Source organism: Drosophila hydei, unplaced genomic scaffold (assembly GCF_003285905.1).
Source record: "Drosophila hydei strain 15085-1641.00,03,60 unplaced genomic scaffold, DhydRS2 tig00008119-arrow-pilon, whole genome shotgun sequence".
NCBI lineage: Eukaryota > Metazoa > Arthropoda > Insecta > Diptera > Drosophilidae > Drosophila > Drosophila hydei.
In genome coordinates, this window is record NW_022045830.1 from 4,841,822 (window position 1) to 4,869,004 (window position 27,183).

Genomic DNA, 27,183 nt, shown 5'->3' on the forward strand with positions numbered 1-27,183 from the left:
CCTATGATTTCTTTGCACACCCTTAATATTTTGTTTATCTAGCATAGAGCGTTATATCCAAACACCAACACACACACACACGTAGAAGACAGACTCCGGCCGGAACAAAACAAAATTATTGTTGATATGCTCCTTAGCAGATGATGTTTATTGCGTGGGGTGGTCTGTGGTGGTGGTTGGCCCACACTGCCGGCTATTGCTCTCAATGTTTTCTGCATCTTTCTCTCGCTCTCACGCTCGCTCTCATGTTGGCTCCCACCCTGTGCAGTTTCCCATGGAATTTCAGAGCAGAAATTGTGACACAGGATAATATGAAAGTTCTGCTGGGGCAGCTTTTGCGAGCGTAAAAAATCAAAAGCTCTCTTCGATTTTGGTCAGCTGCCCGTTGTTAAGCGACTCGACTCGAACAGAACGAGTTTATCCTTCGTGCTAAATAGTCGCATTTGGTTCGCGTTTCTGCATTAAATAATCAAATACAATAAAAAACAGTTGTCGAAAACTTTTATTTACCATAAGAAGGCAAGCCAAATAGAGTCTTTCCTGTGTTATTTGCCGGTGTTTTTTGTGTTGCCCTGTGCTCGGTTTATTAAAAAATATCTCCAAAACATATACACATACATATACCACAGCTTCCTTAGCATATCCACATTTATATACACATATATACTATTTCCTCGACTTGGCGCCCAAAATACGATTCAATGCAAACAAAGGATTCTGCTGCGTATTTAAATTGAATAAGGTAAGAAACACATTTGGAAACACATGTTATACTTGTTTAGATAGATGTATATGTATGTACATGTGGATGTTCAGAGTTGGATTGTTTGTCAGCTGCCCGAAGGCAATGACAAATGTGTTTATCATGTTGGCTTTGCAATGCGAGCACGTTAATTGACATGCCCCAGACACAGAAAGCCAACTTCTAACCACAGGTCCTGCATACAAACATGGATAAATGCGCGAGTGAGTGTGGCGGTATGTGGGTGTGTGAGTGTGCTTTAATAATTGATCACAATTGCTGGCATTAATATTTAAGCATGTTAGGCTTCTGCATGCCCATAAACATGCATATCACACAGAATTTTAACCAACAATTGAGTACCTTTGGCTGGGGCTAAAAATAAAACGTGACACCTGCGAAAAAATGTTGCCCATGCTCCATGCGTGGCTAAAGCCAACGCAGAACTCAGCTCGAGGTCAACTCGCTGACCAACCACCCAGCCAATCGTCCGCTTCCCCTCGACGAGCATAGCTAATGGCATTGAGAGCACACGCAAAACGAGTTAAGGGACTCAATCCCGAATAGCACTCAGAGGACTACACTGATTGCCACCCATCGAATAGTCTCGATTGGCCTTCGATTTTCAACAACAACAAGAACAGCAAATAAAAATGCATTTCCTCTCCAAATGGCCTTCAAATGTGTGTATGTGTTTGTGTGTGTGTGTATGGTTTGCACCTTTAAAGCTTTTCCAGCACAAAGCTTTAATAACACATCTGATGAGGCTAGCTGGTTGCCAGGCGAGTAACGCTTAATACATATTTAAGTACATATTCATATAATGATTACATACATTACCAAATGATGAAGCACACACACATACATACACATATTTTCATATAGACTTTGCTCTCTTTTAACTCTTTCCTGTGAAGTCTCGCGAGAGCAATTTAAGGCTTATTCTCCTGGGTCGCATTCGTAAACGTTTTACGGGCCGCCGAGCTTTGCATTTAACACAAAATAAATGTGTTCACAATTTATAGGATATATATCAATTTACTTACTTAATATTACAGGGTATCTGCCAGTCCGTATGTGCTTGATTTTTCGCCTTTCTATTTGCCTCGCTAAAGTAAACTAAAGTTTTTCATATGTTTTTCCCAGCGCACTAGCTTATTAGCTATGCCAGCTGAATTACCTTGATGCAGGGTATCTGAAATGCCATCAGCTCAAGTTTTTGTGTTTCAGTTTTCAGTTTTTTATCCTGTCGCGGCGGACCGGAAGTAAAATAACAAATGACACTTCGGGGCACAATTTGCGCACGTGTCGCATAGACCAAACACACACACACACACACACACACACACACACACACACACACACACACATAGCGCTGGCTATTTTCAGTTGCATTGTCTTTTGAGCCTAGGCCAACCTTCAAAGCCACAAACTTTTTTGTATGCAACGAACGCAACAAGCAAAAATAATAATAAAAAAAAACAACAAAATGAGAACAAGAAAAAAGTGAAAAAGCAAAAAAGCCAAACAAAACAAGCTGACGCCATTTTGCCATTAATTCTGGCCACTTTATGACCAGGCCAAAAACAAACTAAACACTAACCGTCTACACCTATCAGTTGGACATAAAAAAGGGTATTTCGATTCTATAAAACGTACAGTGAAACATGGCATAAAACTAGATGTGAGTAATTAAAATTGGATTCGAGGTTGTCAAGCAAACGAAATGTTTTAAGATTTTAGTAGAAAGCAAAGATTTTTACAGCACTTCCAGCCGGAATTCTTGAAAACACAGATGAGCTCGATTCGATTCGAAATTTGAAAAGTAGAAGCAACTAAAGCTCGATTTTTATAGCAGGCTCATCACAGTTGCTGAGCGTAAACTTAAGCCAAGATATATATATATATATATATATATATATATATATATTGAAGCCAGCCCAGAAGCGAATTTGCAAAAGAATTTAATTATTTTGTTATTTAAAAGTTTTTATTTTTATTATATTTTTTATTTTATTTGTTTTTTATTTTTATTTTATTTCTTTATTTTCATTTTCGCAGCTCTTGAGCGAGAGGCAAGTGTATTTGAGCTTCGTGTTATGTTCTCTCTGTTAGCTTCCGTTGTGTTGTTTGCAGAATTCATTTGGACTGTGTGGCCTTTTGTGTTTTTGGCTTTTTGTGTGTGCTTTGGCTAGCAGGCATATTGCAGGCCTGGCCGTGCTGTGCCGTGCCGTGCCTTCTGCCAAGTGAGTCTACGGCGGTGTGTTTTAACAAACAGCCCAAAACAATTGGCTCGCATCGACTTTTGTGCCAAGTGCTGCCGTCGAAGTGGAGTGCTTTACGCTCGACTACATTTCCAACTTGGACTCTGCGGCCCGTGCTCCATTTAGCATCGTCGTGCATTGAACTGTGCGGCTCTTCGATACTTTTTATGCCATTTGCATTACGTATGCGCCCCGTTGTGCGCTTTGAGAGTTCAGCTTGCAATTATTGCGCCCGGCTCCCCATTTGCGGCCCCAAGGCTATCGAATGCACCGCCCACACAGTCATTGTTGCCAACACAGGCTGCTCCTTTTTTTTGCCTCCCTTCTTGTTGTTGCTTGCACCTTTTTATGTTGCCACACAAAGGAGTGTGGAGTGTGCCACAGCTAAGACAAGCAATAAGTGCCGGACTGCAGCCTGAAGGCAGTAGCGACGCCTAAGAGCAGAGCAGAGCAGCGCAGGGCAGGGCAGGGCAGTGAGTGCTCTTATTAAAGTTCGTTTTGTTTGGACCCCAAACAATGTCGTCACCGGTCCAAAAGTGCCGCCAGACTCTTTGTGGCAATCTAAAAAGTTGCAGCAGTCGGCACCATTTTATGAATGCATAAAATATTTTACAACTTGATGCAACACCAGCAACACACAGCTTCTGTGGCAGCAAAAACTAAACGTGACTTATAACTTTTTGCGCAATTTATTCAAAAGTTCTTCAGGCTTTGTTGCAAGCTCGAACTGAAGAAGCAATGTAGATTGAAATATATATCTATTTATTGACAAAGACGAGCTTGGACCTTAAAGTTTTTCTTTGCATTCACTGAGCAGCCTGAGTGACAACAAAGCACGAAAAGGCAACTGGAAATAAGTTACTTTAGTTTTAACCTAAATACCGGAATGCTTTATGCTTAAAGGGGATTGATCTATAAGAGACTCTCGACTAGCTTACACAGACATGCAGACAGACAGACAGGCAGGCGGACAGACAGACAGACAGACGAACAGACAGGCTTATGGACTGACACAGTGACAGACAGACAGACTCATATATAGACTGACAGACAGATAGACATACAGACAGACAGACATACAGACAGACATACAGACAGACATATAGACAGACAGAGAAACAGACAGACAGACAGACAGACAGACAGACAGACAGACACCCAGACAGACATATGGACAGACATACAGACAGACATACATACAGACATATAGACAGACAGACAGACAGACAGGCAGGCGGACAGACAGACAGACAGACGAACAGACAGGCTTATGGACTGACATACATACAGACATATAGACAGACAGACAGACAGACAGGCAGGCGGACAGACAGACAGACAGACGAACAGACAGGCTTATGGACTGACACAGTGACAGACAGATATATAGACAGACAGACAGACAGACATACAGACAGACAGACATACAGACAGACAGACAGACATATGGACAGACATATGGACAGACATACAGACAGATATACAGACATATAAACAAATAGACATGCAGACAGACAGACATACAGACGAACACAGACTGATATATAGACTGACAGACAGACACATAGACAGACAACTAGAGAGACATACGGACAGACATATAGACAGACATACAGACATATAGACAGATAGACATGAAGACAGACATACAGACAGATATACAGACAGACGAACAGACAACTAGAGAGACATACAGATAGACATATAGACAGACAGACATACAGTATCTTGATCCTGATCAATTATGACCTCAGCCATATCCGTTTTTGCCTGGTATATACAAGATATTTACACAAATACAATTGTTCAATACACCAAATTCAATGTTTGTTCGATACTCAAGACATATTCAATTGCCTAATATATATTTTCCATTTAATAAATTTTGTCTTCAATTCCTTAGCAAACTCTAACCATTTATCATCTGTAATAATATCTTCTTTGTCTGCTCTGTCTTCGCCTCCCTTTTCTAGCTTCTACGACTAAGAACTAAACATATTAGTGTCTCTCATCATCTGTAACTGGACCAATTTTATACACAAAAAGACGAAAACAATCTCGAACTCTTCTCACCGACTATATAAACTTATACAAAAGTACTTTAGAAGGTCATTCTATTGACTACACATATCGCAGAGGGACGCACCCCGATTTGAGATTTGAGCTGTTGCCGCACCCACCTGACCAGAGAGATCCATTCAAGACGGCGCCGCTTAAACCACAGGCCTACAAATTTGGACAGATGTTATGTTGTGGCTTCTGCTGTGGCAACATGTCGAAACGGGACTACAAAGTGGCCACCACAGATGGCATCGAGCTGGAGCCGTTGGGCGGCGAAAAGACCGATAAGGAGAAGGACAAGGAGAAGCAAACGAATGGCGTTACCTTTGGTAAGAGACCCCCCCTCCCCCTCTATACCCCTTGTTTGCATTGCAGTTACACCATGAGCAGGCATCTCAACATGATCAAAGTAGGCCCCGCAGCAAAGTGCATAATTGCACTTATGCATAATTTGAGCACAGTCGGCTGCCAATTGCGAGCAGGTGCCACGCCCAATGCCCCTACCTGCCTGCTGTCTCTGCAGGCCGCCATCCATCAGGTTGTTTTCTTAATTACGCCAAATGCAAAACAAAGGCATTAAAAAAAATATTGTGCGCAAGACAAAATGTCTGCCCTGCCCTGCCCTGACCTGCCCGTTAGCTGCCTTGTCTGAGCCATGGCGTTAATTTTGTATCCTGCAGGAAGCCGTTTTTCATATGCTCATACGCCCTGTTGGCCAAGCCAAGCCCAGCCGCAAGTAAATATAATGAATGCCAGCTGCCTTTCCCTGTTAACTCAGCAATTTTCTCTGCGGTTCTTAGTGCAGCATTTCGAATATGCAACTCAGGATATTAAAAGCAAATTTATTAAATTTATATTTATTCTAAATCAATATAAGTTGAACAGAAATCAAACTAGAAAATTTATATTTTATTTTGCGTCTGCTTTAATATTCATCTTCAGTCTAACCTCAGCTATAATTGTCTTGGAAGCCATAATTAAAGAGCTCAGTTTTCTATGAAGAATTTTGAAGTTATTTTAATAATTACAAAGCTTGACAATGCAGGGTATTTAAACGTCGTGCTTTGCTGCTGTCTTGCTTTTTACATTTTTATTATAGACCACAATTGTCTCATATTTCATTTCTGTATTTTCGTTTTGCTTGCGGCGACTTGGCGGCATTTTTGCAGCATGCTGCATGATGCTCTCAAAGATGCCACCGCATCAGCCAGCCAAGACACCCAACTGCCACCCAACAGGGCATTCAGACGGACATCTGCAGCCGGGCACGTCGCCTGCAGTTCAGCTCAGATTTCCGACATTTTGAATTCTCAGTTTTGTTTCATTTTCTTTTGTCCATTTGAAATACGAACTTGTGTTTATTTATGTAGCTGCCTAACTCTCTCTGTCTGTGTGTATGGGTGTGTGTGTGTGGGTGTGAATGATGATATTAGAAAATGTACCCTGAGGAATATTAAATCCGGATTATGTAGTGCATAAGCCTTAAACTGAAATGAAATGCGATAATTCTGGTTGGTATTTCTTAATCTATGTTCTGGCTTTTAGAAATGAGCTTAGTGTTTACTTTAAGTGCTGCTAATTAGCTTGGGAAACGCTCTGAAAGCTCCAGGTGAGGTCAGCCTTAAATGGCTTTCAGTTAGTGTTGAAAATGTGTCGAGGTATGAGAGTGTGTAAAGAAATAGAAAAAAAAACACTTCTAAAAAATTTAAGATTATAAAAATTAACAAAATATTTTAAAATATTTAATCTAGTTTGTAAATATACATATGTATATATATTTATATATATATTTATATATATTTATATATATATATATATATATATATATATATATATATATGTTTGTGTTCGTGTAAGCCAATAAGCAAGACAGATTCTATTTAATATAATTATACTTCAGGTCTTTCTTAGGTTATTGATAGTATTTAATATTACAATATTATTATATTGAAATATTACAATACAAATCTCATTGTCATTTTATCAAAGATGAAGCACAAGAAAAAGCAGAAGGAGAATCAGAAGAAAAAGGAGAAGTCGTCAAACAGAGCAAAGTTTAAGTTCTTTAGCTCAAGATGTACTAAACCAGCTTTCACAGTGAATATATTCATATCGGCGACATGCAACATACGGCATGTATACTTAATAAAATGTATTTTAGCTTGTGGCTAGCCCCTTCGCATACATATTAAGCGATTAATAATTTAGGGGCTAAGCAACCAGACGAAACTGGGGGATCCTGGCAAACAGCTGCCTGGGCACATGTTTGATAAGAGCCCGTGAGCCCAATTTGGTGTTATCTGTTGAGCAGATTTGTTGACTCTTGTGCACGTCAAGGCAACGGCTAAAGTGTGCCACAGAAGAAAATTGTCTCTGCCTTTGGTGGTGCAACAATCAGTGTCACGGGAGCAGGATGCATGTGTTGCAATTAAGGATGCATAAACTGGAGTAAGCACCACTCGAATGACTCGAGCCAGAGGCAGCAGCAACAGCAGCAACAGCAGCAGCAGCATCAATGTTTACCTTTCAACTAACACACGGCTTGTGGCATGCAACAGACGAACGCAGCAACTGCGCTGTGGCCTACAGCAGTAGAAGACAGAGGGAGATAGAAAGAGAGAGGCGCAGGCAGTCTGTGTGTTTGTGGCAGCTGTCGATGGCTGTCGCGCCTGCTGCTAACGTTGATAATTGCAGGATGCGTTGATGTTGATTGCATTCTGAATGGGCTCACACACATACACACACACCTACACACACTTGAAGCAACTTGACTTAAATAAAGAATTCCTGCGCATCCCGGCAAAAAAAAAAATCACAAAAAAAAAAGTAGAAGAAAAATAAAACTGGAAAATGGGGCTAAGAGAAAAAATGTTCTATGTGTGTGTGTGTGTGTGTGTGTGTGTGAGTGAAAGTAAAGACATATAGAAATGGATGAAATGTGTTTTTGGGTCAGGCCACTTGAAGCATTGCGAGCAGGAAGTCAACACAAGGCGATGCGCCGCAAATGCAACCAAATTGTTGCAACAAATATTGTTTGCCAAATGGCACAAACACACACACACCAGCACACACCTACACACCTACACATAAAAATGAAATGCAGCTACAATGCGCACAGCTTGAGCGGCCCCCTAGGGCGTCCTACGTAATTAGGGGAAATGGAAAATGTGGAAAATGCAACGCGCAAAAGCCAACTGTGTCCGTCTGCCAGTCTATCCTGCTGTCCGTCCGTCCATCCGTCCGCCCGTCAGTCAGGAAATAACAATGACAGCAGCTACCGTAGCCCACTTTTCGCAGCACTTGAAAACGTTTTGCTGGCATTCGCTTCGCTCTTCTATTTTGTTGTTGTTTTTTGTTTTTGCCTTTGCCTTTGCAATTTCTGCACAATTAGTTTTCCATTTATGCTTGCGGTCTCGTTGCAGCAAGCATTTGTTGCATGCCACGCACCGAGCTGCGCACTTGGGCGCACCTTGGAGAGCTGCTTCAACACAAGCTGCCAATTAATTAATTCATTGAACATTTCACAAATTGAGCACACACACCCACACACACGCCCATAAAAGTGCGCATCTCTTTAAAATAAAAATTAAGGCGCAAGTGAAACACTTCTTAGTCATGCGGAAAATGTTCGGAAAAGCGTTTTGCTCTCCCATCAACAGCTCGCAATTATTATTAGATTTTCTTTTGTTGCCCGAAAGCTCTTAAGTAAATTAATACCTAAGAAATACTCAAATATTAAAATTGATCGATTTTCTGTTCAATTAACACGAAGTCTGAAGGTCAGACAGAATGTTAAGGATTGATTAATTACACACGATATCATATTACAGTTATATATAGTATTTATGTATTTTAATAATATTACCAAGCAGCATCTCCACCAATTTAATCTGGTTCGTCTACCAGTCTCTCTGCTTGAATGTTGCTATCTCAAGGACTACAAAAGCCATGGAGCTCAAAATTTAAATCTATATATTTATACCCTGATCCCATTAAAAATGGGAAATCAGGGTATAATGGTTTTGTGCAAATGTATGTAACAGGCAGAAGTAGGCGTGGCAGACCCCATAAAGTATATATATTCTTGATCAGGATGACAAGCCGAGTCGATTGATCCCTGTCCGTCTGTCTGTCCGTCCGTCTGTCCGTCTGTCCGTCCGTCCGTCTGTCCGTCTGTCCGTCTGTCCGTATGTGTGAACGCGTGGATCTCAGCATCTATAAGAGCTAGAGACTTGAAATTTTTTTTGTAGGTCCATGTATAGCACGCGCAGGTCAAGTTTGTTTCAAATATTCGATAACTATTCGCATTTAATTGTTATCGAATAAAAACATTATTGAAATGTAGTAAATAAATTATATCTCGAACGTCTTAAGAGCTAGAGCTTCCAAATTTTGTATTTAGTCTTATGTATATTTTATGCAATTTTGATTTTTGTTGGATTTTGGATACCGGCTCCAAATTTCCCCAAATTCTTAGAATTTAAGTTTAGTTGGAACTAGGGCCATTATGTAAAGGCGTTTGCATCTCAACCAAGCCAATAGGATATGTAGATCATATGCTGAAAATTTCATTAAAATCTATTAAGTAAAACAGAAGTTATTAAACAAAACGTTTGGCTAATTTGCAAAAGCACATGTCAGAAGCGCCACGCGCACGCATTTTTCCTATGCGTGTGCACACATACATTCAAATGCGTGTATTCTTTTCTATTCCAAGAATTGAAATTGCGATTGAATTGTGCTGAATTATTAGCTGCTACTTATGTTCAAATTTGCAACAACTCGCGTAAGAAGGGCAGTGGCTGCGTTGGTAGAGGCGCCGATCGTATGCAGCTTGGTTCGGGTTCGAGACCAGTGGAGAAGAAACATTTTTTATTGTTTTATTTTTTTTTTTAGTTATGAAGTGGCGGTGTTGGTAGAGTTTGTGCACGTTGCGCAAATAATCCGGGTTCGAAACCTGGTCTCGCAATGTCGATTTTTATTTGTTTTCTTTTTTTTTAATACTCGATACAAACTACGGAAAATATTAAAACTCAAAGGACTGGGATCAGGGTATCTCCTAGTCGGGCACCCCGACTAGAGCTTTCTTACTTGTTTTATTATAAATTAAGCATAAGTCAATCATTTTTCTTTGTATGACAGAAAAGTCTAATTTTTCCGGCTATGGTTTTTTGCTTAACTGGCTGACTATAAGAACTAGAGTTAACAAGTAAAAAGCTTTACACGATATCTACTCGAATATTTATAATATCGACATAAGTCGATTTTGAGATATTTTTATTTGACATAGCTCAATGACTTTTCGAACTAGAGACATTTAATTTGGTACGTATGAAAAACAACTGAGGAATAATTTTAAAGATAGGCATAAATTGCCAAAATTTATTCAATATCTTTGACCAATTTTCCTAATAATAATACAAAATAATTTTGGTATGTTTCTATATAACTCGAAGAATATAGGTACATTTTAAGCAGTTTCAAGAATATTGTATATATGAAGCAGAGACCTTTGCTCTTTAAGTGTATGTTTTATAACTCAAGATTATTTTCATTACAAGACTAGCCTGATAGAACTCACAATTCAGTACAGTTCAGATAGCTTTAGCTTCTATCTATTTGAATGGCAATTCATCTGACATGAGCTTCGTATCTCGTCGAACATTCCTTATGTCTACCCACCTTCGCCCACATTTACTGCTCTATTAGTCTATATTTCTCTATAATTAAGCTTATGCCCACAACATTTTCGAACCATTCTTATCTTGAGCATTCGTTTAAATCAGTGTATATTGATTTGATGACTTCCAGTCCATTTTTGTTGCTTTTGTTGTTTTCTAATCGTTTAGCTAAAAGTCATGAAGAGATTAACAAGCACTTAATCGAGCAATTAAGAGTTTCAAGACTATGCCCGAGCACCAGCTCAACCCTTGGCAGAAAAGTTCTCAAGTTTTTGCTTTGTGTGCGTGGGAGTATATCAACGCCTGTGGTGGGGGCCAGCAGCAGCTGCCACATGACGCAGTAACAGCCATCGCAGCAGCTTAAATTTATTGATTGTTTCATAAACAGCGATTATTTAACCACCACATTTCGATTTGGCACCCAAGGGGGCACAACCCACTCTCTATTACAGACACTTGTGGCCGCAGTACAACGAGCGCCAAAAGCCCTTGAAATGGGAAGCACACACACGCACACACACACACACACACACACACATGGCATTCATCTGTGCGCTCTTCACAACTTGTGGGCTGTAAATTTGCATGCGACAGCAAATACTTAATACTGGACACGCTGTACTATGGGATGTTTTAGAGAATTTATGCTGCAAATACAGATGTACAGAAAAAATCGATGAAATTCAGCTGAGACTTGAGAAAAGATAAACAACCTAATATTGAATTATAGAAGTATCTTAAGACAGAAGCTGAGCTTAGTCATATATTTTAGAACAAGCATTGAGAAGTGTATAAAATTATGAATTGTCAAGAGTTGCTCATCTATAAAGAGTAGCTAGAGGTATCCTCTTAAAATTAAATTTGGCTTTTCGATTATTATATTATAGTATAACTAAACACATGTTTATCCTAACACATGTTATCTCAGCTAGACAGCTATGTTAAGCATTCTACACCACATCAAATCGGCATCAAATAAATGTAACCAGTAGCAGTTGAAAGTAGCCCACTGTATGCTGCTGGCAACAGCCACAAAATTGCGTTAAGCGTCAGAACAATGTGAGGCAAATGCTAGCTGACGATTACAATTGAAAAGAAAAAGCCTAGGTAGTGGGAAGTGAAATGCACGCAGTAACGACTTTCCATAGTCGATTTCGAAAAATTGCCTCGTTGGCAATTTCAATTCGTTGCAAAAGACTATTTCCCGTTGAACACCCTGTGCTTAAACTCTATGGCTGCCCGACAACAGGGCGACGTGACTAAGATTTCATTGAGTTAAGCTCGATGCTCGGGTCGTGTCGCCCCCGACTTTTAACGTCAAATAACTTTTCGTGACCTGACGGTGCGCCCAAAATAAAAAACGAACTTTTGCCGCTTTCATCAATTTGGTTTAAAACTTTTTTTTACACTTTGTTTACGCCTAACTTATTCGAACACAAAAAGGGGAGTCAGTTGCAAGTGCCCAAGACTTTGTTTGCGGCTCAACGTACAAATCAAATTAGAGCTGCAACCAAAAAAGGTGCCAATTGTAGGATAGATTTCACTGCTCGCCAGCCTAAACTAATTGAGTTGAAAGTGTTTTAAATCTGTTCAAAATCTACTATAAAAATTGCTGTTGTTACAGGAAGCTGTGAACAAAGCAAAATTTTGATGATAAATTCTATTAACTTTATCAAGACTTGATGCCTTTTATCAAAGTTCTGTTTCTGGCTCTCAACTGCAATTAACATATCAAAATTGTATGCCATATCAAATATTTAAAATTTTACTTAAAGTTCTGCTTATTCCTAAGCTTTCATCAATATCAAAGTTTCTTAGCCTTAATAAAGGTTTTTTGGAAGTCTAGAAAATTCATTAAAAAAATGAGAAAATGATTTTTGAGATATCAAAATATTCTTGTAATGAATAATGAATAAAGATTTCTTTATTTCTAGAAATCTTTCAGAAGCCTTTATTGGCTTTAAGATTAAGCTTAAATGGCATAAGCAAAAATGAATTCTTATGAAATCATCGTGAAGTATACCAAAAAAATGTTAATAAAAATGAGTATCATAGAAGTTGCCTTAGTCTTAGACTTATAAGTTGACTTACACTTAGACTTGTCTTAAATTGCGAAAGAACTTCTCCGAAATCAAATACATTTAATCTTACAATTTCTTTGAAGTTGAAGTGGCATGTTTTTCTTTGAGTGTATAAAAAAATTTTCATGTGAAATAGGACTTAAAGCGTTTCATCACAGCAAAACAACTGCAATCCAAGCTACTAAAATAGTTTTTATATGATCATTGTCAATACAATTTCGAGGAAATATTTTGTAAATTTGCAGCAGTTGCAGACCCATTAGAAGCGAATGAGTGTGTTGTGCTTGTCGCCGGCGCCTCAAAGTAGGCAATAAAAAATGAAGGCAGCATCAATACGTGAGCTCGTAAATCTCGTGTCGTATATAGCCGCGATAACTGTAAGCAGAGGCCAACCCTTAATCAGGCAGCAACAAGAACTGTTTGCCGATTGAACCTTTGACTAAAAGCAAGATAAAGAAGCAGCAGCAACAACAACTAGACAAAGTAACTGAATGCATATTGGGGAGAAATAACAGACACACACACAAACATGCCACTGATGTGGCAGGGCAGCAGGAGGGCTGCTGGTGGGTGGTGCTTAAGGGTTGCAGCATGCCAGCTTGATTCCGATCTGCCTGGCAACACCAAAACACTCCACTATTTATGTTGCTTGTTGGCTAACAGGGACCGGCGAAAAGGACCCACTAGAAATTTCATTTTCATTTTTGCAGGTGAGAGCCAAAAATGGCAAAATAGCGTCACAGAGAGAGTGAGAGCGTACGTGTGTGTGTGTGTGTTAAAGAGAGTGAGAGTGGGAACTGACGAGAGCGCATGGACATGCGCTGCACAGCTGTGCGGGGCAAGGAGTGGGCGTAGACTGCCTGACCAGAGGGGTTGCTGCAAAAGTTCTTTTCATAGCCGGAGACGCGACGGCAAGCCACAACAGCATCCAGTTGGAAAATGTACGCGCAATCAAACGCATCAGAAAGCGCGTAGCAAACAAACGAAACGTTCAAACGAAAGCTCGTGTTGACAAAAATAAAAAAAAGAAACTCCTCAAACCCACACACACACACACCTATAGTAACTCACACTCACACTCACACATACAGACACAGTCACTCACACTTACACACAGATGAGTCGCGTGCTGCCTTTACACACTGCCCCCTACCCACTGTGCGTGTCTATAACGAAAAGAGCATAAAAATTGCCAAAAAAAAAATAAGAAAGAAGCAAAGCAAAGCGGAAAAGTTAGACAAAAGTCAATCGAAGAATCGAATCAATTTCTGTCGGCTTTTTGTTAATTAAAGCTAATTACTAATTAGTCAAGGTTCTGACAACCGGAATCTAACGGTATATCAAGTGAAAAGAGTGAAAGCAAGACTCGTAGTCAAATATAGCAATATAAAAGCCAATTGGGCCAAATGAATAAATTGGTGTTGGCTTAATGAGCGCCGCACTTGCATTGATTAAGTGTTGCTATTTTGACCTTTTACAACTAGCCAAGTCCAGCCACAGCCACAGCCACAGCGACAACAACACCCAGCCAAAGCAAATATGTACACACGTCCATACTATTATATAGCTCATGGACGTCCGTCTCAAATGTCCGAATTAATTTCTACAGCTAACAACAGAGAAATAGCCGCTGCCGTTGCTGCTGCCGCTGCCGCTGCCGTTGCCGCTGTCACTGCCACTGCCGCTGCCGCTACCTCTGCCGCTGCCTCAGCCGCCTTGTAGGCAAATGCACTCGCCAATTCAGTCAAGTGGCAAACAAAAACGGGACCAGCTGCAAAAAAAAAAACAAAAAATAAATAAAAAGAAAAAGCAAAAGCAAAACGCGAGAAAAAAACGAATGGGACTGGAAAGCGCACTATTGACATATATACGCGCATTCAGAAAGCACTCAGAAACGCGCTCGTTGCTCGCTAAAGAAAAACGCCGCATTATCAAAGCTAAGACAAAGCAGGAAATTCACTTATACTCTCCGACTCACACTCACACTCACACACACACATATACACCCAATTGACGCATGTGAGGAAATGCGCGCTGTTGAGCTTTGCATTTTGACATTTCATTTTCAAAACACAGATTCCAATGCGAGCGCCACAGTCAAGTGTTGCGCTCTCTTGCACGCTCTCACGCGTACTCTCTTCGCATGCTATACTTTCCAGCTGCGACGCTCTGACACGCTCTCTCTCTCTCTCTCTTTCATTCACTCATGTGCCAAAGTTTTGTTTCCAATGTGCGTTGCGAACAACAACAAATTCTTGATAGGAACATGCATGCAAATGTAAACAAATGCAGCAGGCATCTAAACAATGCAATTATTGTTAGTGTCTTTACATGGTTGTTAACCTTGTACTGTCGTAGACTAGAATAGGCACTGTGACAAGCCTATCCATAGAAATTAGCGAAAATTAAAACAGGTTTCTAGCATTTAAAAAATGTTATAGTTGCGACTTTAATTGTCTAAAAAATATAATATAAGTGATAAGATAACGTACATATAAATGTTAAGCGAATATTACAATAACAGATATATGAAAATTAGCTATTGAACTGTTAAGAGTTACATTGAATGTAATTTATGAACAGTTTACCATATATAAAGCAATTCAAGCTAATAAAAACTTGTCATTTTCAGTTCATCGAAACATAATTAAAATTTAAAACCCACGAGACCTGCAGAATCTAATCGAGTAAAAGCAATTTGATATTACGAATTCGTACCATAAATTTTATTAATTCTATACAATCTTATCAGCTGATAATTGCATGCATTGCACAATGACTAATAACTTTGCAATATCTCCATGCGATTCTCAACAGAAAATACCGCTATATTAGAAATTCAAAAGGAATTGACTCAAATATAAACCGTATCATAGTTAGTTTATTATTGCCCAGGACTAAACCGCATAAAATTCGCTAAGGATGCTCAACTTGAACTTCAAGTGCTGCTCAAAAGCAGACTATAGAGTCAAATACACTCACACATCCACACCCACTCACTCACATACACGCCCACACAGCATCCAATATTTTTTGGGGGTTGCTTTTTTGGGCGTTGAAAGCGCTTTTCACTAATTCAATGCGACATTGAAATTGTGAGCAACATCCAAAAAACTGCAGACGCAGACACCGTTACGAGCGTGGCTGCCGGCTCAGACGAAGCGAATGACTAGACGGGATACTGCCAGGGGTAGTGGCAGGGGAAGGGGTGAGCCGGCGAGACCGGAAGGGCGGCAGCTTTTGGCGCCTGGCCCAAAAAAAGAAGAAAAACAGGAAAACGTGCCGACGATAAAATATTCTTTCAAGGCTTCAATTTACTGTAGCTATAATTACTATAAAATATAAAAATTTATTTTAGCCAAAATAAATTTAAACAAGTAAGAAAGCTCTAGTCGGGGTGCCCGACTAGGAGATACCCTGATCCCAGTCCTTTGAGTTTTGTAATATTTTCCGTAGTTTGTATCGAGTATTAAAAAAAAAAGAAAACAAATAAAAATCGACATTGCGAGACCAGGATTCGAACCCGGATTATTTGCGCAACGTGCACAAACTCTACCAACACCGCCACTTCATAACTAAAAAAAAAAAATAAATAAATAATATAAAACAATAAAAAACATTTCATCTCCTCTGGTCTCGAACCCGGACCAAGCTGCATCCGAGAGGTGCCTCTACCAACGCAGCCACTGCCCTTCTTACGCGAGCTGTTGCAAATTTGAACATAAGTAGCAGCTAATAATTCAGCACAATTCAATCGCAATTTCAATTCTTGGAATAGAAAAGTATACACGCATTTGAATGTATGTGTGCACACGCATAGGAAAAATGCGTGCGCGTGGCGCTGCTGACATGTGCTTTTGCAAATTGGCCAAACGTTTTGTTTAATAACTTCTGTTTTACTTAATGGATTTTAATGAAATTTTCAGCATATGATCTACATATCCTATTGGCTTGGTTGAGATGCAAACGCCTTCACATAATGGCCCTAGTTCCAACTAAACTTAAATTCTAAGAATTTGGGGGAATTTGGAGCCGGTATCCAAAATCCAACAAAAATCAAAATTGCATAAAATATACATAACACTAAATACAAAATTTGGAGGCTCTAGCTCTTAAGACGTTCGAGATATAATTTATTTACTGCATTTCAATAATGTTTTTATTCGATAACAATTAAATGCGAATAGTTATCGAATATTTGAAACAAACTTGACCTGCGCGTGCTATACACGGACCTACAAAAAAAATTTCAAGTCTCTAGCTCTTATAGATGCTGAGATCCACGCGTTCACACATACGGACAGACGGACAGACGGACAGACAGACAGACGGACAGGGCTCAATCGACTCGGCTTGTCGTCCTGATCAAGAATATATATACTTTATGGGGTCTGCCACGCCTCCTTCTGCCTGTTACATACATTTGCACAAAACCATTATACCCTGATTTCCCATTTTTAATGGGATCAGGGTATAATAAATAAATAATATAAAACAATAAAAAACATTTCATCTCCTCTGGTCTCGAACCCGGACCAAGCTGCATCCGAGAGGTGCCTCTACCAACGCAGCCACTGCCCTTCTTACGCGAGCTGTTGCAAATTTGAACATAAGTAGCAGCTAATAATTCAGCACAATTCAATCGCAATTTCAATTCTTGGAATAGAAAAGTATACACGCATTTGAATGTATGTGTGCACACGCATAGGAAAAATGCGTGCGCGTGGCGCTGCTGACATGTGCTTTTGCAAATTGGCCAAACGTTTTGTTTAATAACTTCTGTTTTACTTAATGGATTTTAATGAAATTTTCAGCATATGATCTACATATCCTATTGGCTTGGTTGAGATGCAAACGCCTTCACATAATGGCCCTAGTTCCAACTAAACTTAAATTCTAAGAATTTGGGGGAATTTGGAGCCGGTATCCAAAATCCAACAAAAATCAAAATTGCATAAAATATACATAACACTAAATACAAAATTTGGAGGCTCTAGCTCTTAAGACGTTCGAGATATAATTTATTTACTGCATTTCAATAATGTTTTTATTCGATAACAATTAAATGCGAATAGTTATCGAATATTTGAAACAAACTTGACCTGCGCGTGCTATACACGGACCTACAAAAAAAATTTCAAGTCTCTAGCTCTTATAGATGCTGAGATCCACGCGTTCACACATACGGACAGACGGACAGACGGACAGACGGACAGACGGACAGACGGACAGACGGACAGACAGACAGACGGACAGGGCTCAATCGACTCGGCTTGTCGTCCTGATCAAGAATATATATACTTTATGGGGTCTGCCACGCCTCCTTCTGCCTGTTACATACATTTGCACAAAACCATTATACCCTGATTTCCCATTTTTAATGGGATCAGGGTATAAAAAGGATAATATTCAAAACTACATTTTTTAAATGAACCTCAAACGCTGTTATATAAATATGAGATAAAAAACTTTTAACAAAAATTTAAATATTTTGTAAAACATTTAAAGTTTTGACTTTTATGACTTTAGCTTTAGCTTTGACTTTTATGACTTTAGCTTTAGAATATGAAATCCAAATAAAATCATAGTATATAACATGCTTAAAAAAAATAAGTGCTTATAGACATTATAAAATCAAAGATCCACTTTTCCCAGTTACATATTTCATAACGAAGTTAGCAGATCCTTTGCAAGAGGGAAAAAAGTTATGCGGGTGGAAAATCCGACTCAGATATTTTGCTTTTCACCTTTCCCATATTTTTGCGCTATTTGCTTTTTGAAGAGGTCCGCATAAATTACGATTATTTGTCCGTCAGATTATCAACTCGTCGCGTCGCGTCGCTGAGAGTCTTTTTTTTCGCTCTCTTCGGGTCTGTCAAATTCGAATTTCGAATATTCAAAGTTAACTTCATAAACATGGCTAAAACATAAAATATGTATGTAGCGAGCACGTGGCTGGGCTAGTGGCAGGCGAAAAGATATAAAGGAAAAACTGTGCAAAGTGCAAGGCGTATAAAATTCTGATTCAATTTTATTTAAACAACCTAAATAGCAGCACTTACTTGATCCTGTGTTAATATAGCATATAGTATACAGTTCAGATATATATATAACTGAAGAACGCGGCGTTTTAGCAACGCATTTAAGTTAACGTATTGGCCGGAAGACAAAGAGAAGGCGGCCCCGTTAAGATTTCGGTCGTTGGCGGTGGTCGTAAAGGTTCGAAAATTTGGCGGCGCGAGCGCATCGAAATGACAAATGATCCGGATTTAGATGATTGTGCATTTCTATCAGGTAAATAAAACGGGATGATCATCCCACATACCAATTTGAATAGCGATGCTATTTCGTCTCTCTACAATAGTCAATAATCTGACTACGATCAATGGTTTAATTATCGATATTTACTAGTTCATTAAATCGTAAACGATGCATACCACGGACTCAGCTATCGATAGATAGCTGAATAGAACAAGTCGTTCGCGAGCTGATGAACAAAACGAATCGTTTGATTGATCAAATGATTAAGTTAGCAAAGAGTATCCGTTCAATGAACATTGAATAAATTCTCAACTGCAATTTTAATGGTTAGTCCAATCGAACTTATTCTCTCCACTCTACTCTACTCTTCAGCCAATCAACCAACTTGTCTCGTTAAGCAGTGGGCGCAATGCAAACATTTCGCGTACAAATATTGACAACATTTAATATGACTACTGCACACACTGGCCCCTTATATTCCCTCTCTCTCATTAACCATCTCTCGCACTGTGTTTTACCTGTTTGTTAATTACATTTACCAGGTGGCGAATCGAGCGGCGGCCGCCAGACGCGCACCGGAGTCGCCGTCTGCTCGCAGCGTCGCGCCCTACTCGTTGCTGGCATCGTCCTTGGATCCCTGCTGCTGACGGCCATTATCATTGCCTACGCCGGACCCCAAAATGGTAGGCTCCATTGTACATCTATATTTGCCTTTCGGTTGCGTTTCTTTGCCTTCTTTTGTTTCGTTTCGTTTTTTATTTTATTTCATTACCACAACAAACAACAAGAACAAAAGCCGTCGTTGCTCCCCCATTTTGCGCAGGATATGTTTGCAAACAGGGAAAACAGCTTTTCGTATGTTTTATAATACGCATTGTATTATTTTTTACTAGTGGAAAAGGCAGTCGTATGAGGAAGCGAGATAATTTAAATGAGTTTTTATTACAATTACTAAAAGCTGGCTATAAATGATAATAATGATTATATAATTGTTAATTCGTTATACACCTTTTAATACTTTTAATAATATTTTGAGGCCAAGCTTAGAGTGTAAAGTTGTAATCCTAAGATATCAAATTGAATATAGAAATGAAATTACATATAAATCTATATGACTTTAAACTTAAAGTTCAAGACTAAGCTTGAAGCTTGAAAAAGATTTCTTATCAGCAGATGTAGATCTATTATAGCTCACTAGAATTGAAGCCCAGAATAAAAAATTTTACTTTGAAAAACAAATTTCAATATATAAAAGATACATAATATATGATTAACTCAGTTTTAAAACAATTTTTCGTAAGCAACAAAAATAAGTTTTATAACATTTTGAGTTTGTCGACATTTTAAATGAATAAGATTTACCGTAGAACTCCATTCCAGTATATACATAAAATCCACAGATATTTTATTATATTTACCTTAATTTAAGACCTGAACAAGCTTAACACTTTACTCACTCTGCCTATCGAAAACTGCTTTAACTCCAAACATGACTTTTACTCAATTACCTTAAAGATTGCTTATTTATAATGAAAAATGTATTTCCATTAGGCAAAGTATTTTCATAACACGCTTTATTATTAGGCGAGCTAGTCAACTGCGACAAACAACATATTATTCTCCTTAGTAACCATAGAATCGCATTAGGCCAATGAAGGATGCAGCCAGAGCAGAGCGGAGCAGCTGCTTCTTGACATAGTCGCAGCATGTCGTATGTAATATGCTTACTAATAGTATTAACCCTAACCAAATACCATTATACTGACCCGGGCAGATGGCCCCTCAGTGTGGGTATGTGTGTGTGGCAAGAGGGGAGTTCCATATTGATGCATCGACTCCCGTGTCGCATATTACGTTGCAAAATGTATGCAAAGTACAAATATAAACCTTGTGTTGCATACTTAATGGGGCTAAATGCATTGAAGGCTAATTGCATTACGGACCCCAGCCAGACAAGCATGTGTGTGTGTGTGTGATGGGCTGTGTGCGCGAGAGTGTGCTTGTGTGTGGGACTCTACAAAGGGAAAGAGCTAGACAATGTAACCAGGTTCTACAAAAGCTTTACACAACACTTAATTAATTAATGCAGTGCGGCAAAAAAGTACTGAAAAATGCCCACACTTTTCATTAACTCTATAAAAATACCAAATATTTAATCAAACTAAAAATACTCGTACGTCTTCTATATATTCAATATATATATTTATCAAATATATATTTATAAATATGTATACATAATTTGTTTACTGTTTTCTTTTCATACTGTTGTTTCTTTGTATTCTTTGGTAAAAAAAAAAATAAAAAAAAATACACAAAATATTATTATATATTTATGAAAACTTCTCTTAAATGCTTGTTTGATTGGTAAAAATGTGAGTAACAAATTTTTCCAAAAACCCACTTCTTCTAACTAACCGGTAATTAACACTCAACAAATAGTCCAAATATATCTTTATATATAGTATTCCTATAATATATATATATAATCTGTCGGCATGTTGCTGTCATCCAATTGTTGTACCTCTAATTCCTTATCTATATGTTCCCCTACTAAGTGCATTTCATTTATTTGAAATTCTTTTCAACTTTTCAATGCAATTTAAAATCTTTCTATATTCATCTGAAAAACAAATCATCGAACACTGTTTTTGCCCGTACTTTCTGTAGAATCTTTATAAAATGTTTAACTTTTACTGATGAGTAAAGTTTCTTAAATTCTGGATATCTTTTCTCATTTCCTTAATTATATTTATAAGTTTTTTAGAACATATCTATTAGATGTCAGTTGGTTTCTAGTCTTAGATTTTATGTAGTGTTTAAAGTTTTCGTATATCATATACATAAGATTTATAAGATTCATAAAATTATATACATTAAATATAGAAGTAATTATCAGACAGAATCGGGGCTGCGAGCCATACAAAATGTGGACAGAACATATTCAGCATTTTTATCCTTTTGCAGAGCATAAAAAATAAATAGGTTATGAACCTTAAAAATTTAACGTTATTCTGATTTCTATAAACATATCCTACAAATCAGTTGTTTTTTTTTAACTAAAATAAATATAAATAATTGATAAAAAAAATATTAAAAAAAATATAAAATGATCAATATATCTTTCAAAAAATATTTACTAACTCATAAAAATAATAGTAAGATTTAAATATAAATTAAATTTAATAAAAATAGATAAAATTATTAATTTATAAATAATTACCAAAACTATAAAAAGAATATATTTCATTGACTACTTTGAAACATTAAAAAATTAAAAATAAATAAATAAAAAATGTATTACTCATTTAAATATTCACCACTAAAAAATGAAATAAATCTTAAGTTTTCGCCCTCCTCAATCAATCTTGCTCATGCGTTGCTCTCTAATAACTTTTCCAATATTCCTTTTTTAAGAGAGTTTCTTCTTGCTACTATTTCTGTTAACCTTTGCTATTAGATGTGCTAGCAAACCCATGTGAAAACATTATTAACTCCTCTGCTAGTCAACCGATTTGAATGCTAGCTTTTATTTTTGATATTTTTGTATATTTTTTCTTTTATTTTTTGCTTTATTATTTTCACCTCTCTGCTTAATCCTAGATTTTGTGAAGCCGCCACGTTTTCTGTTTCAGTTTCAGTTTGGTTCTCTTTGTTAATCGTGTAAAACGCAGTTGATTAACAACAAGCATCAATGTGCTTAGCCACAAATCCCAAAAGCCATATAATATATAAAACTCTCCCCCACCCCATGCGCCCCACCTGCCCACTTGAGCCATTGTATTTGAACGTTGCGTTTCTGTGTGTATGCCCTTTGCAGACTGTTCCTGTGCGGCGAAAACGACGTCTGGCTATGAAACGGATGAAGAAAACAACACACAGCCATTCAATCCAATTGCAACGAACGGGGAGCCCTTTCCCTGGCTGGAGAAGATGCTGCCCAATAGCGTCCGACCCATGCGCTATGTGGTCACAATACATCCCAATCTCACAACGCTGGACGTGAAAGGTGAGCGAGAGAGAGTGACTTTTCGATTCATTAGCTTTTCTCCTAATGTAATTATTTACTTTGCCAATACCTGCGCCCAGGTCAAGTGACTATCGATCTGTTCATAGAGAAGGAGACCAACTTCATTGTGCTGCACATACAGGACCTGAATGTTACCGAGAAGGTGAGTTGCAGCTGCTCCCAATTAGCGGAGTCCTAACTAATTACATTTCGCATACAGGCGCTGGTTACGCCCGGACCCAAGGGCTATGCCTTGAAGATAATCAAGGTGCTGGAATTCCCGCCGCGGCAGCAATTTTACATTGAAGTTAAGGAGAAGCTGAAGAAGAAATCAAATTATACGCTAAATCTACGCTGGTATTCCAAGCTGAATCCCGAACCGGAGGGCTTCTATGTGGATCAGTATGAGAGCTTCAATGGACGGGAACGGTAGGACTTAGACATTTATTAATTAAAAGCTAAGACGTAGAGGAAATTACAGGGGTAGAGAGTCTGTAGGAGATATCTTCATATCAAAGATCTTGGCAATCAAGAGAAGATATCCGAAGAGTATAAACGGACAAAAAGTCGGACGGACAGACTGGTTAAGGGGCTTACCTTGATTGACTCCGGAATACATATTCTTTGTGGGGTCAGTTATGCCTTCTTTTCTTATTCCGAACTTCCTTCTTCAATGGGTTTGGGGTGTAAAAAGGCGATTGCCGATGCAAGCATTAAGACTCTCACTAGAGTTAACTTCCGAGGGATTTCTCTTCACTTTACTGAATTGTTGACAAGCCTATAGCTAACTAACTTAACTCTTTACAGCCTCCTGGCAGCCACAGTCTTTAGGCCGAATGGTGCACGTCGCGCGTTTCCGTGCTTCGACGAGCCGCACGTGCGTGCGCCCTTCCGTGTCTCCGTTTTCCGTGATCGCTTCCACATAGGTCTATCCAATTCCATAGTGCATACGACAGAGGATGTGGGCTTCTACATGGGTACAGGACTGGTAAGTGAACACCTAAAACCAAGTCTCAGTAGCGTCACTGATATCTGAATACCTTTTATAGTTGAGAGATGACTTTATTGAAACGCCTCCACTGCCTGCGGATGCTGTTGCCTGGGTGGTCAGCGACTTTCAGCGTGAGTCGCTGCAGCCCTCGGCTGCCTATATGCCCACTACAGTGGCGCCACCTAGCGCTGGCGGCGGCAAGAAACCATCTCAGCTGAACAACTACACGCAGCTGAAGAGCAAAAATCCGCCCGTACGCAACATTACTGCCTTGACGCATTCGCTGAATGTGAACTTGACGCCCTTCCACAATGTCAGCAGCACGACGACCACAGCACTGCCCGTAATTATCAATGGCAATGGGAAACCCTCGAATCCGACCTCCTTGTCGCAGTCGACGGGCTCCTCCATCAAACGTGCTCCCTCGTATACCTTCTATGCGCCGAGAGACCTGCTGCCACGGTCCTCCTTCATTCTGCACACATCCCGAGATGTGCTGGAGTATCTGCAGACCTGGCTGGACATCAGCTATCCCCTGACCAAGGTGGACTTTGTAGCGTTGCCTTCGTTGGATCGCAATTTGATCTCCTCGTTGGGTTTGGTCACATTGAAGACTTCCTTTCTCACCGATCCCCAGTCCATAACCTCGGAGCAGTATCAGTTCAGTGCACTGCGCATTGCGGAGGCCATGGTGCGTCAGTTCTTCGGTGGCATCACCTCCCGCAAGGTGCTCAAGGATGTCTGGCTGTGGGAGGGACTCATTCAATATCTAGGCATACATGCGCTGGCTCCCCTGCAGGACAGCTGGCCGCTGCGCGAGATGTACCTGTTGAAGATGGCCACCGCAGCGCTGGACATTGATGCCATTCAGGGCTGGGACAGCATCATGAACGGCACTCGCCACGACGGCAACAACGAAGAGTTCTTCGTCCAGAAGACGGCGGCCATCTTCTCCATGCTGCACACGGCCATTGGCGAGGATCGCTTTCGCGGCTGCCTCGGCACCTTCCTGAAGCTGAATCGCTTCAAGACCGCCGAGCCCACTGATCTCTGGACCATATGCACCAAGAAGGCAAACGGCTCGAAGAACATCAAAGACATGATGACGCTGTGGACGCATCAACCAGGATTTCCGCTGCTCACCGTCACCAAAATGGGCAACAGCATATCCATATCGCAACGACCATTCAAGCCAGCCGACTTCTTGGCTATACACGACGAGTCCTACGATGGCAACAATTACAATCAGACGGCTCTGAATGCCACCGATACGCCCAGCACTGTGCCACCCACCCATGCCAGCAAGCACAAGACTGCGCCGCATCTCAAGTGGATATTCCCAGTTACATATATCACCGACATGAACAATGTCAGCGAAACGCTCTGGATGCAGAATGTTGATGGTGAGTAGAATGAATTGAACAGGTGTCGGTTGGGATTAGGTGGGATAGGATGTGGTTAGCTGGGAGATTTGTCGAGGGCAGAGGACGTTCCCTGAGGTGAAGAACTAAGCGAGGTTCCCAGTTCATAGAGGAAGTCTGCTTCTTCATTGGGACATAAAGCTGATCTAATAGAAGTGAAGAGTTATTTGGGATTTTTCAGAGTTTCTCTGCTGCTTAGTCTTAAGTCTACTATAATAAAAGTCATCCAATTGTTCCTCCTCGAACTTCAGTTACCTTCAATGTGCCGGAGAATGTAAAATGGATCAAGGTAAATGCCATACAGAACGGGTATTATCGCGTTATCTACAATGATGATAACTGGGCCAGTCTTATCGAGGAGCTGTCGAATAATCCGAAGCGTTTCAGCAGCGAGGTTTGTACACAGCTTCGAAAATTATTGAAATCGAATCTAAGGCGACTTCCGTTTAGGATCGATTGGGTCTGCTCTCGGATGCCTTTACGCTGTGCCATGCGAACCTACTGCCCTGTGAGATTACGATGAATATGATCCAGTATTTGCCCAGTGAAACGCACTACGGTCCGATGGCATTGGCCGTGCGACACTTGGAAAAATGGCGTCGCATACTCAAGTACTCCGAATGCTTCCTAATGCTCAGCGAGTTCATCAAAATGAAACTGTCGACGGTAATGGAGAAGGTGGGCTGGGTAGACGAAGGCGATGTGGCGATCAGGTGAGTTAGCTGACTATATATAGAGCTCGCAGTTGTAATACCTTTCCTCTGTCAGGCTAATGCGTCCAGAGGTGCTGCTGGCATCGGTGCTGTGGGAGGACATTGACAGCATAACCAAGGCCAAGAATATGTTGAATCAATATTTGTACTACAATGGCTCGGCCATAGCGCCCAATTTGCGTGAGGTGAGTTGCTGTGAGATACCATTGGGGCTTGCTCGGATTAAGCTGTTCTGTTTCAGGTGGTCTATACGGGCTCCATTTTGTCCGGCGAGTATATCTATTGGCAGCATTGTTGGGAGCGTTTCGTAACGCTGCAGCGCACCTCGGAGACGTTTGTGGAGCGAATGCAGCTGCTGCGCGCCTTGGGACGCACCAAGGATGCCTGGCTGCAGAATCGCTTGCTCTCCCATGTCACCATGCTGCCCACCGAGGAGGTGGTGCAGGTGCTCAAAGCCATTGCGGGCACGCCCACCGGCGGTGCAATGGCCTGTCGCTTCCTGCAGGCCAAGTGGTATGAGCTGGAGCAGCGCCTGGGACCGGGCACCATTAGCTTTGCCAAAGTGATATCGGCCATAACGCAATATGGCGCAACGAAGTTCGACTACGATGAGGTAAGCTGAGACCCAGACTCATTTGCCAGATTGATCTATATATGTATACATATTTGTGTGTTTCAGCTAAAGTCCCTGGTGCATCGGTTTGGGCGTGGACAGGGCATGTCCGTGCTCAACATGACGCTCAGCAGCGTCGCCTCCAATGTGGAATGGGTGGCCAGATCTCAGACATCGCTCTACAAATGGGTGGAAAGTAATTTGCATTCGCATCGATAGAGCGCTGCGCTGCTATAAACAAAAAGCATATATATATAGATATATACGAATTTTAGTTGAATTCTGTTCTCTGGAGAGAAACGAAACTCTCTCCCTCTCTCTATCACTAACTCTCTCTCTCTCTCTCTCT

General features: G+C 40.0%; 1 protein-coding gene across 5 annotated transcripts; it reads left to right on the forward strand.

Annotated features, from left to right (window-relative positions):
• The first annotated feature begins 454 nt into the window (after positions 1–454).
• Positions 455–27,183, forward strand: LOC111598256 (endoplasmic reticulum aminopeptidase 2). 5 transcript variants are annotated; one of them, XM_023313425.2, is made up of 13 exons: positions 455–742; positions 4,980–5,396; positions 19,633–19,773; positions 22,908–23,096; positions 23,177–23,259; positions 23,317–23,525; positions 23,904–24,084; positions 24,146–25,490; positions 25,760–25,902; positions 25,959–26,221; positions 26,277–26,406; positions 26,463–26,834; positions 26,901–27,053. In XM_023313425.2, exons 2-13 carry the CDS (start codon positions 5,249–5,251, stop codon positions 27,051–27,053), a joined length of 3,357 nt encoding a protein of 1,118 aa, XP_023169193.1. In that variant the 5' UTR covers positions 455–742; positions 4,980–5,248. The 5 variants fall into 5 exon arrangements, with proteins under 5 accessions (XP_023169193.1, XP_023169195.1, XP_023169194.1 ...); XM_023313427.2 differs by having other exon boundaries at positions 22,956–23,096; XM_023313429.2 differs by lacking the exons at positions 455–742; positions 4,980–5,396 and adding exons at positions 13,760–14,164; positions 18,882–19,123.

What these genes read in the sequence shown, in the direction of transcription:
- LOC111598256 (XM_023313425.2), top strand. Translation starts at nt 5,249, where the DNA reads ATGTTATGTTGTGGCTTCTGCTGTGGCAACATGTCGAAACGGGACTAC. An exon ending in CACAACGCTGGACGTGAAAG is followed by an intron (nt 23,097 to 23,176) that starts GTGAGCGAGAGA and finishes ACCTGCGCCCAG; the next exon opens with GTCAAGTGACTATCGATCTG. An exon ending in GAAGGCGATGTGGCGATCAG is followed by an intron (nt 26,222 to 26,276) that starts GTGAGTTAGCTG and finishes TTCCTCTGTCAG; the next exon opens with GCTAATGCGTCCAGAGGTGC.